Source organism: Callionymus lyra, chromosome 5, assembly GCF_982586985.1.
Source record: "Callionymus lyra chromosome 5, fCalLyr1.hap1.1, whole genome shotgun sequence".
Lineage (NCBI taxonomy): Eukaryota > Metazoa > Chordata > Actinopteri > Syngnathiformes > Callionymidae > Callionymus > Callionymus lyra.
Window position 1 is genome coordinate 3049036 of NC_141822.1, and position 11231 is coordinate 3060266.

Here is an 11231-nt window from a genome sequence, read left to right on the forward strand (position 1 = left end):
TTCAGTGTTGAACTAGAAACATTTGTCAAATACAACACCAGGTTCCTCAGTTTGTTCTAAGTCACCCAAGAAAACAATGATACACTTAAATATATCGATTTATTTTTCCACAAAACTGATTGATATTCAAAAGAATTGCGTCATATTTTAAAATTACAATTAAAACATAAATATTCACTGCAGTTTATTTTCGCATTGCAATCAAACTTCCGGCCTCTAGATGGTAGCATTCGTTACGTTGCTCCACAGCTAAAGGAAGAATGATGACTGAGGACGAGAGGATACAGCGAGTCCAGCAGCTTTTAAAGCTGATGTTTGGACATATTTTGGTTTGAAAACAAATGAAAGTAGTTACGACTTCGTCAAGAGTTATGTGGTCTGTAAATACTACAACACCAGAGTCAAGTACTGGACAATACTACACATATATACTTGTTACTACACTATCACAACACCAGAGTCAAGTACTGGACAATACTACACATATATACTTGTTACTACACTATCACAGCACCAGAGTCAAGTACTGGACAATACTACACATATATACTTGTTACTACACTATCACAACACCAGAGTCAAGTACTGGACAATACTACACATATATACTTGTTACTACACTATCACAGCACCAGAATCAAGTACTGGACAATACTACACGTATAATCTTGTTACTACACTATCACAGCACCAGAATCAAGTACTGGACAATACTACACATATATACTTGTTACTACACTATCACAGCACCAGAATCAAGTACTGGACAATACTATACATATATACTTGTTACTACACTATCACAGCACCAGAGTCAAGTACTGGACAATACTACACGTATAATCTTGTTACTACACTATCACAGCATCAGAATCAAGTACTGGACAATACTACACATATATCCCTGTTACTACAGTATCACAACACCAGAGTCAAGTACTGGACAATACTACACATATATACTTGTTACTACACTATCACAACACCAGAGTCAAGTACTGGACAATACTACACATATATACTTGTTACTACACTATCAACACCAGAGTCAAGTACTGGACAATACTACACATATTTATACTTGTTACTACACTATCACTGTATAACAACACACTCTTGACTATACAAAAATGATATATACTACTCAATACAATATTTGAACAGAAAAGATTGATCGTGAAACGAAACTTTTCTTGACTAACAGGTAAGTTTTGTCCGTATGACTTCCATGGACTTGGCCCGTGAGGGAACTTGTCCGCCCGTGCGAACGTCCTCCGCCAACGCTTCTTCTATCCGCGAGGTCAGTGAACGCCTCAGCGTTCGTTTGAAGTCGTTCCCGATAAAGACGTAGAGAACCGGTGAAATGAAACTGTTGGCCGACGCCAGTGTGGCCCCGACCTTCAGTCCCGTGTGGAGAACCTCCAGGTCGTGGTTCTGGAAGTCCAGCTCCAGGAGGACGAAGGTGTGATAGGGAACCCAGCAGCAGAAGAAGGACAGCACCAGGGCGGCCATCACTCTGTACGGCTTCGTGGACCTGAGGGTCAGACCTCGCATCTTCGCCGCCAGCACGCCGCTGCACGCCACGATGATCAGGAACGGTATCAGGAACCCGAAGACGAACCGGGTCAGAACCACCGCCGTGTGTCTGGGCCGGTCCACGTACGACGTGTGGCACTGGGTGACGGAACCGTGAACCGTGGTCCGCCTGAAGACCAGCGAGGGGAGGGTGAGGAGGCCGGAGAGCGCCCACATCAGGACCACGGCCGCCAGCGCTCTGCCCACCGTGCGGTTGTTGTGCGACCACACCGGGAAGGAAACCATCACGCAACGATCGGTGCTGATCAGAACCAGGAGGAACACGCTGCTGTACATGTTCAGGAAGAGGATGGAGGAGGTGAGCTTGCAGAAGACCTGTCCGAACGGCCAGTGGGACGTGATCAGGTAGTAGACCTCCAGCGGGAGGAAGGCACAGAACAGGAAGTCGGACACGGCCAGGCTGGTGTACCAGGTGGTGATCACGGTTCTCTTCATCTTCCAGCCGCAGATGTAGATGACCAGGGAGTTCCCCAGGAGACCCAGGAGACAGATGGTGACGTTGAGGACCTCCAGGATGTGACCCCCCGCAGAAGAAGAAGGGCGGGTGAGGTTCAGGTGTTCCGACACGACGGAGATGTTTTCCGTGGCGTTGTCCCAGGTGTAGTCTTCGTACTCGATGTAGTCCACGCTCATGGTGACCCTGGAGGGCGTTCAAGGCGTCAGTTTCGGACACGATCCGAGTCACTCGTGCTCGCGGCGCCGACCGGACCAGAAGTGGCTCCGATGCCTCCGGGGTCCAAACTTCTCACTTCTGCTTGTGGTCGTGAGTCCAGAAGTCACCCAGTCATTGGTCAGAAGACACAGTGAGTCACTGTTGGTGAGAGAAGAACAAGATTATTAACATGTTCATGTTCTGTATTTGATTTAACATTTCAAATGTAAAACCGTTAACGTTTAATTCCTTTTTTTTTGGTAAACATTGAGGTTTTATTTTTGAATAATTTAATTCAATATTTGTAAGTAGCTCAGTATTTTTGATATCGTCTGGTGACACTTTTATACCAACATTTTTGAACTGAATTTAAATTACATTTAGAAAATATATTTTTGAATTATTGGAATCAGAATATCATAGTCTAGCTGTAAATAATATATTTAAAAATGAAATTATTATTATTTAAATTAAAAAAAAAACCTTTCAATATAGAAATTATTTAAATAAACTAATCAAAAATAACAATATGCTTAAAAAAAACAGTGGAAAGTTAAATTAATTCAATATTCTGAAGATTCTATTGCACACGGATGAAGGTTAAAGGTTAAAGGAATAGGAGTGGATTTAAGGAAATGGAAAAACACTCGCATGACGTGGTTTATCTTGAACGGATCAGAGGTTTTTGAACAGAAATAAAGTGAATTATACTGAAGTATTTCGTCAGTTTCGACTCAAGCTTCTCTAAAAACATCGGACGCTCTTGAGCAACGAAGAAAAGATGTCGAGTCGCTAGATTTGTGACACAATCGCACACGGAGTCATTTCATTCATGACATTTCACAACCTCTCGACAAACACCACTTTAAACCTTTTCTTTCTCAACATGGTTTTCTAACCTTTTATGGACGTTTGTGAATTTGATCCAGTTTTGTGAAATAAAGTACGTTATTCTATTTTATAATCTTAACTATATAACTATACATTAACTTTATTCTTCATCATTCAATCTTTCATGTTTAAATCCTATTAAACCATCAAAACATTTTTTTTTTAATTATTGGTATTAGAATATTAAACTATTAAAAATAAATATAGAATTTATTTAGGAAATATTGGAATTTAATTCTTTTTTTTTTTTTTAAACATTTCTACATATTTTACAGATTATAGAAACTCTATTATTTAAAAATAAAACAAATTCAACCCTTTAATATAAATAAATATTTGAAAAAAATAACTTTTTTCAATAAATAATTAAATGCTTTAATAACCAAAAATATTTAAATAAATAATTCAAAGTTTCATACTTTCAAATGTTGAATTAACTAATATTTTGATGATATTGAAAAACATTCGTTTTCTAATGTTTTATGGATGTTTGTGAATTTGATCCATTTTTGTCACATAAAGTACGTTATTCTATTTTATAATCTTAACTATATAACTATACATTAACTTTATTCTTCATCATTCAATCTTTCTTGTTAAAATCCTATTAAACCATCAAAACATTTTTTTTTAATTACTGGTATTAGAATATTCAACTATTTAAAAAAATATTGGACTTTAATTAAATTAAAAAACAAACATTACTCAATATTTTACAGATTATAGAAACTCTATTATTTAAAAAACAAACAAATTCAACCCTTTAATATGATACTAATGATACAAATTTAAATAAATAATTAAATGCTTTAATAACCAACAATATATCAATAAATAATTCAAAGTTTCATCCTTTCAAATGTTGAATTAACTAATATTTTGACGACACTGAAATACTTTGTTGTTTAATATTGTGGCAACGTTTTGATCATTGTTTCCTCATTATTACTACCAAACGAAATTTCGTTGTATAATAATATAATAATATTTTGCGTTATTTAATAATCGATATCTTTTATTTACGTAACTCCACGTGACGGTCATGCGCAGACGCTCGTCGAGGCCACGCCCCTCCGTGACGCAGCAGTATTTCAGTTGAAACTGCGCCACGACTTTGTTATTGAAGAGGAAGATGATGAACATGATGAACATGATGAACATGATGAACATGGCTGTCGTCGCGAACTCCTGTCGTCGTCCTCTGGGTCTCCTGACCAGGACCATGTCTCTCCCGGAGGTCTTCAGCCAGAGTTACCACCAGAAGGTAAAGTGTCCTTGTGAGCTAACATGCTAACATGCTAAAGTTGACTTTTAAAAACACCTGTTCAAAGTGTCTTTACTCTTGTATCTATTTATTTATTTATTTATTTATTATTGTCACTTTTCCTCAGTTTAGTCTGAGCAGCTTTAAGTTCACAACGTTCTGAAATATTTACTTTTGTTTTAATGTCACAGAGAGAAATGTTGGTTTTGTCAGCAGCGACGAAACATGAATAAAATAAAAATAAAATTGCGAAGATGACGTGAAATAAGATACATCTGAAGCGTGACAATAAAACCATGTTAAAGTTAAAATAGTAGAAATATATGTTATAGAAAAACAATGGATCTCGTCAACATTTCGAGAGGAAAATATAATGTTATTCTGTTGTTAAACTTCTATTATTGAAACGTTACATGGTTTGAACTGATTATTAACGTTAGAAATAAGAAATATATATATATTCTCTCTGAAAATATGCATTTGTATCTGGTTGAACAAGAGTTAAAAATAAAGACGAAATTATATTATATTATTGAAGAAATAATGTCGTTCATAAATAATGTATTATTAATTCTAAACATCCGATTTTCTATTACACATAAATAAAAAATGATATATATTTCTGCAAATGTATCCACTTTTTGTTTTGCTGATGCAGTTTCTTTTTAATGTGTTTTTATATCATGTTTTCATGTTTTTATATCATGTTTTCATGTGTTTTTATATCATGTTTTCATGTGTTTTTATATCATGTTTTCATGTGTTTTTATATCATGTTTTCATGTGTTTTGCTGTTTTAAATGCATTTGTAAGTTGAGTGTCAGGAAAGACACTTTAAATGTATTATTATAATAATAAACTAGTAAAAGTATGTTATTCTAGATTAAAAGATGAAAATATACGAATAATCTTTCGATGTAAAATGTGTTTGTGATTCAGACGAGAAGTTTATGTTTCACTTGTTTGGTTCTTAAATGATTGTTATTTTTGTGTTGTTCACAGTGACGACACACACTTTTGTGTCGTCACTGTGACCGACACAAAAGTGACCGACACACACTTTTGTGTCGGTCACAGTGACGACACACACTTTTGTGTCGGTCACAGTGACGACACACACTTTTGTGTCGGTCACAGTGACGACACACACTTTTGTGTCGGTCACAGTGACGACACACACTTTTGTGTCGGTCACAGTGACGACACACACTTTTGTGTCGGTCACAGTGACGACACACACTTTTGTGTCGGTCACAGTGACGACACACACTTTTGTGTCGGTCACAGTGACTCAGCAGATTGTGCTCCAGTGAACGATGAGATCTCGTCTAATCCGTTTATTCCAGAGTCATGGACGTCACCTTGACATGGCTTGTGTAACGCACGTCCACTCGGTTGTAGGGTTTGTGTCGCAGAATAAAAGGTTTTCTAACCCGATCTCTGCAGGTGGTGGATCACTACGAGAACCCCAGGAATGTGGGGACGCTGGACAAGAACTCCAGGAACGTGGGGACTGGTCTGGTGGGAGCTCCGGCCTGTGGAGACGTCATGAAGCTCCAGGTTTGATGAGCGACTTCCTCTCCTGGAGACTTGAGTGTGTGGAGCAGGAAACATCTGTTGTGTCCTCAGTGAGGGGAGAACAAAGTGTCAATAAATCATAGATAAAACTATAAGAACAAAGCATAAATAAATCATAGATAAAACTACAAGAACAAAGTGTCAATAAATCATAGATACAACTATAAGAATAAAGTATCAATAAATCATAGATAAAACTATAAGAATAAAGTATCAATAAATCATAGATACAACTATAAGAATAAAGTATAAATAAATCATAGATACAACTATAAGAATAAAGTATCAATAAATCATAGATACAACTATAAGAATAAAGTATAAATAAATCATAGATACAACTATAAGAATAAAGTATCAATAAATCATAGATACAACTATAAGAATAAAGTATCAATAAATCATGGATAAAACTATAAGAATAAAGTATAAATAAATCATAGATAAAACTATAAGAATAAAGTATCAATAAATCATAGATAAAACTATAAGAATAAAGTATCAATAAATCATAGATAAAACTATAAGAATAAAGCATAAATAAATCATAGATAAAACTATAAGAACAAAGTGTCAATAAATCATAGATACAACTATAAGAATAAAGTATCAATAAATCATAGATAAAACTATAAGAATAAAGTATCAATAAATCATAGATACAACTATAAGAATAAAGTATCAATAAATCATAGATAAAACTATAAGAATAAAGTATAAATAAATCATAGATACAACTATAAGAATAAAGTATCAATAAATCATAGATACAACTATAAGAATAAAGAATAAATAAATCATAGATACAACTATAAGAACAAAGTATCAATAAATCATAGATACAACTATAAGAATAAAGTATAAATAAATCATAGATACAACTATAAGAATAAAGAATAAATAAATCATAGATACAACTATAAGAATAAAGTATCAATAAATCATAGATACAACTATAAGAATAAAGTATAAATAAATCATAGATACAACTATAAGAATAAAGTATCAATAAATCATAGATACAACTATAAGAATAAAGTATCAATAAATCATGGATAAAACTATAAGAATAAAGTATAAATAAATCATAGATACAACTATAAGAATAAAGTATCAATAAATCATGGATAAAACTATAAGAATAAAGTATAAATAAATCATAGATACAACTATAAGAATAAAGTATCAATAAATCATAGATACAACTATAAGAATAAAGTATAAATAAATCATAGATACAACTATAAGAATAAAGTATCAATAAATCATAGATACAACTATAAGAATAAAGTATCAATAAATCATGGATAAAACTATAAGAATAAAGTATAAATAAATCATAGATACAACTATAAGAATAAAGTATCAATAAATCATAGATACAACTATAAGAATAAAGTATCAATAAATCATGGATAAAACTATAAGAATAAAGTATAAATAAATCATAGATACAACTATAAGAATAAAGTATCAATAAATCATAGATAAAACTATAAGAATAAAGTATCAATAAATCATAGATACAACTATAAGAATAAAGAATAAATAAATCATAGATACAACTATAAGAATAAAGTATCAATAAATCATAGATACAACTATAAGAATAAAGTATAAATAAATCATAGATACAACTATAAGAATAAAGTATCAATAAATCATAGATACAACTATAAGAATAAAGTATCAATAAATCATGGATAAAACTATAAGAATAAAGTATAAATAAATCATAGATAAAACTATAAGAATAAAGTATCAATAAATCATAGATAAAACTATAAGAATAAAGAATAAATAAATCATAGATACAACTATAAGAACAAAGTATCAATAAATCATAGATACAACTATAAGAATAAAGTATCAATAAATCATAGATAAAACTATAAGAATAAAGTATCAATAAATCATAGATAAAACTATAAGAATAAATTATAAATAAATCATAGATAAAACTATAAGAACAAAGTGTCAATAAATCATAGATAAAACTATAAGAATAAAGTATAAATAAATCATAGATAAAACTATAAGAATAAAGTATAAATAAATCATAGATACAACTATAAGAATAAAGTATCAATAAATCATAGATAAAACTATAAGAATAAAGTATCAATAAATCATAGATACAACTATAAGAATAAAGTATAAATAAATCATAGATAAAACTATAAGAATAAAGTATCAATAAATCATAGATACAACTATAAGAATAAAGTATCAATAAATCAACCTCAGTATGTTGAAGCAGTGATTGACAGGTCGAACCTCAGTATGTTGAAGCAGTGATTGACAGGTCGAACCTCAGTATGTTGAAGCAGTGATTGACAGGTCGAACCTCAGTATGTTGAAGCAGTGATTGACAGGTCGAACCTCAGTATGTTGAAGCAGTGATTGACAGGTCGAACCTCAGTATGTTGAAGCAGTGATTGACAGGTCGAACCTCAGTATGTTGAAGCAGTGATTGACAGGTCGAACCTCAGTATGTTGAAGCAGTGATTGACAGGTCGAACCACAGTATGTTGAAGCAGTGATTGACAGGTCGAACCACAGTATGTTGAAGCAGTGATTGACAGGTCGAACCACAGTACGTTGAAGCAGTGATTGACAGGTCGAACCTCAGTATGTTGAAGCAGTGATTGACGGGTCAGAACTCTGGACTCTCCTCAGATCCAGGTGGACCAGGACGGGAAGATCGTCGACGCCCGGTTCAAGACGTTCGGCTGTGGTTCCGCCATCGCGTCCAGTTCCCTGGCGACCGAGTGGGTGAAGGGGAAGTCTGTGAGTGGAACGTGAGCCGGACGTTTGATTGACGCGTGACACCTGTCGTCTCTGTGGCTCCAGGTGGACGAAGCTCTGAGCATCAGAAACACTGACATCGCCAGAGAGCTGAGCCTCCCTCCCGTCAAGCTGCACTGCTCCAGTAGGTCCTGCAGTTCATGCTTGTGTCAGACGGGGGCGCTGCTGTGTCAGAGTCACGCTGGTGTAGAAGAGATTGAATCAAATGTTGAAACTTAGAGATTTATTTATTTTTACGCTTGGAATTATTAATTATATGTTTATTTTAAACTACATTTATTTTCCTTTTTTTTTCTAAATAAATGAATAAAAAATCATATATTATTAAAAATACATTATGTTTTTATTACTTTAACCTTTCTTTTACGATAAGACACTTTAACATTTTTACTATTGAATTTAATAATTTCTATATTTAAAGGTTGAATTTGTTTTAATTAAATAATTTAATTGTATTTATTAATAAACTCTATTTTTTTTACATTCATTTGTTTCACTAAAAAACAAGATAAAATAATGAAATTGAATTGTATTAATATATTCATAAAAATTAATTAATTGTTTTACACAGAGTTTAATGTTCTTAATTCATTTAATTTGCTACAATAAAACCTTTTTATTTTAATTATAAGTCTTTAAATTAATTAATAGCAAAATATTAATGAAATGCTTTACATTTTTCAGCCAATCACAGCGTCGACTCAATATACATTTTATTATTATTATTTAAATACATTTTTATATTGTATTTAAAAAGGCTACAAATTAAAAACAATTGAATTTATTTTTGAATCGTTGGAATTTAAATATCAAACTTTATGTGTAAAATAAATAATAAAATAATAATAATTTTATTTAAAAAACAAAGAATAAAATGAGTTAATTTTTTTTTTTTTTTTAAATAAAAATAATATTATATATATTCAATATAGAAAGGTTTTAATAAATTATATTTAAAAAAAAATAAAAATAACAAAGACATTTGAAACGTTGACTTTAATAAAAACACACTTTAAACAGTTAATTATTTTCATCAAACGCTTGATGTCGTTCGATCTGTTCTCATGTCGTCAAACGTTCGTCCGCAGTGTTGGCCGAAGACGCCATCAAGGCAGCACTAGCCGATTACCGACTCAAGCAGAAGGACGACCAGCAGGAGGCGCTGCACACCAGCAGCCTCCAGTAGAACCAGCAGAACCAGCAGCCTCCAGTAGAACCAGCAGAACATCCTCCTGTCGGCGCTGATGGACCCTCGTCTCCGCCGTCACTCAACCTTTAGCCTGTCACTCAAACGCACAATTGTTTAAACGGCTGAAAGTTTGTGTTTTTATTTGCTTGAAGAGATTTTCGTCGAGGAATGACTTGAAAGAGTCGCGAGTGTTTCCTGTTAATGAAATCAAGCGCGAGCATCAAATGTTTATCCATCCAGAGAAATAAAGTTGTGACTCAAGAACGTCTTGTTATTCTATGAGTGAATATAAGTTTGTGTGTGTTTGTGATCTTCGAACACGTTATTGTGAGTCTGAGCTTCACAAACGTCTACACACAGATGAACGTTTGACCCAGAATTTGTTAAATAAATGTAACATTGTGTCGACAAATGGATCCTTCGACGAGGAAAGACTGCAGCACTTGTTCAAACTCGTCTTCTGAAGAGAAACGTGACAAAGAAAGTTGTGTTTAAACACAAAATGTATGAATTTAAAGGATGTTATCACGAAAAATTGTATAAACTCCATTTAGCAACTTTCAAAGTAAGTTTTATTTGTGAATATCTTTCATAGACCAGGGTCACAAGGCGCTCGCACCAGAAAACAATCATGAGCTGAATATATGGAATTATGGAAGTGTAACCTGAGCTCAATATACTGTAGAATCGTCATGAACTATATCGAGTTGAAACACACTTTGAGACGTATGTATTGTATCTCATCGTGAGCCGAATATGTTGCATCGTGAGCCGAATATGTTGCATCGTGAGCCGAATATGTTGCATCGTGAGCCGAATATGTTGCATCGTGAGCCGAATATGTTGCATCGTGAGCCGAATATGTCGCATCGTGAGCCGAATATGTTTCATCGTGAGCCGAATATATCACATCCTGAGCCGAATATGTCGCATCGTGAGCCGAATATATCGTATCCTGAGCCGAATATGTCGCATCGTGAGCCGAATATATCGTATCCTGAGCCGAATATGTCGCATCGTGAGCCGAATATGTCGCATCGTGAGCCAAATATGTTGCATCGTGAGCCGAATATGTTGCATCGTGAGCCAAATATGTTGCATCGTGAGCCGAATATGTCGCATCGTGAGCCGAATATATCACATCCTGAGCCGAATACGTTGCATCGTGAGCCGAATATGTTGCATCGTGAGCCGAATATGTTGCATCGTGAGCCGAATATGTTGCATCGTGAGCCGAATATGTTGCATCGTGA

General features: G+C 33.9%; 2 protein-coding genes across 2 annotated transcripts; one reads left to right on the forward strand and one right to left on the reverse strand.

Moving 5' to 3' along the window:
• Nucleotides 1-963: 963 nt before the first annotated feature.
• On the reverse strand, nt 964-2271 carry LOC148079037 (chemerin-like receptor 1). Its single transcript, XM_087792333.1, has one exon. It carries the CDS (start codon nt 2227-2229, stop codon nt 1198-1200), a length of 1032 nt encoding a protein of 343 aa, XP_087648459.1. The 5' UTR covers nt 2230-2271; the 3' UTR covers nt 964-1197.
• A 1957-nt stretch (nt 2272-4228) lies between these two features.
• Nucleotides 4229-10242, forward strand: LOC148079038 (uncharacterized). Its single transcript, XM_087790481.1, has 5 exons — nt 4229-4403; nt 5850-5963; nt 8661-8771; nt 8835-8913; nt 9878-10242. Exons 1-5 carry the CDS (start codon nt 4272-4274, stop codon nt 9973-9975), a joined length of 534 nt encoding a protein of 177 aa, XP_087646607.1. The 5' UTR covers nt 4229-4271; the 3' UTR covers nt 9976-10242.
• The last annotated feature ends 989 nt before the right edge of the window (nt 10243-11231 follow it).

Coding starts and splice junctions, on each gene's coding strand:
- LOC148079038 (XM_087790481.1), top strand. CDS start 4,272: ATGATGAACATGATGAACATGATGAACATGATGAACATGGCTGTCGTC. Junction 5,964..8,660: donor GAGACGTCATGAAGCTCCAG/GTTTGATGAGCG, acceptor GACTCTCCTCAG/ATCCAGGTGGACCAGGACGG. Junction 8,914..9,877: donor CGTCAAGCTGCACTGCTCCA/GTAGGTCCTGCA, acceptor GTTCGTCCGCAG/TGTTGGCCGAAGACGCCATC.
- LOC148079037 (XM_087792333.1), bottom strand. CDS start 2,229: ATGAGCGTGGACTACATCGAGTACGAAGACTACACCTGGGACAACGCC.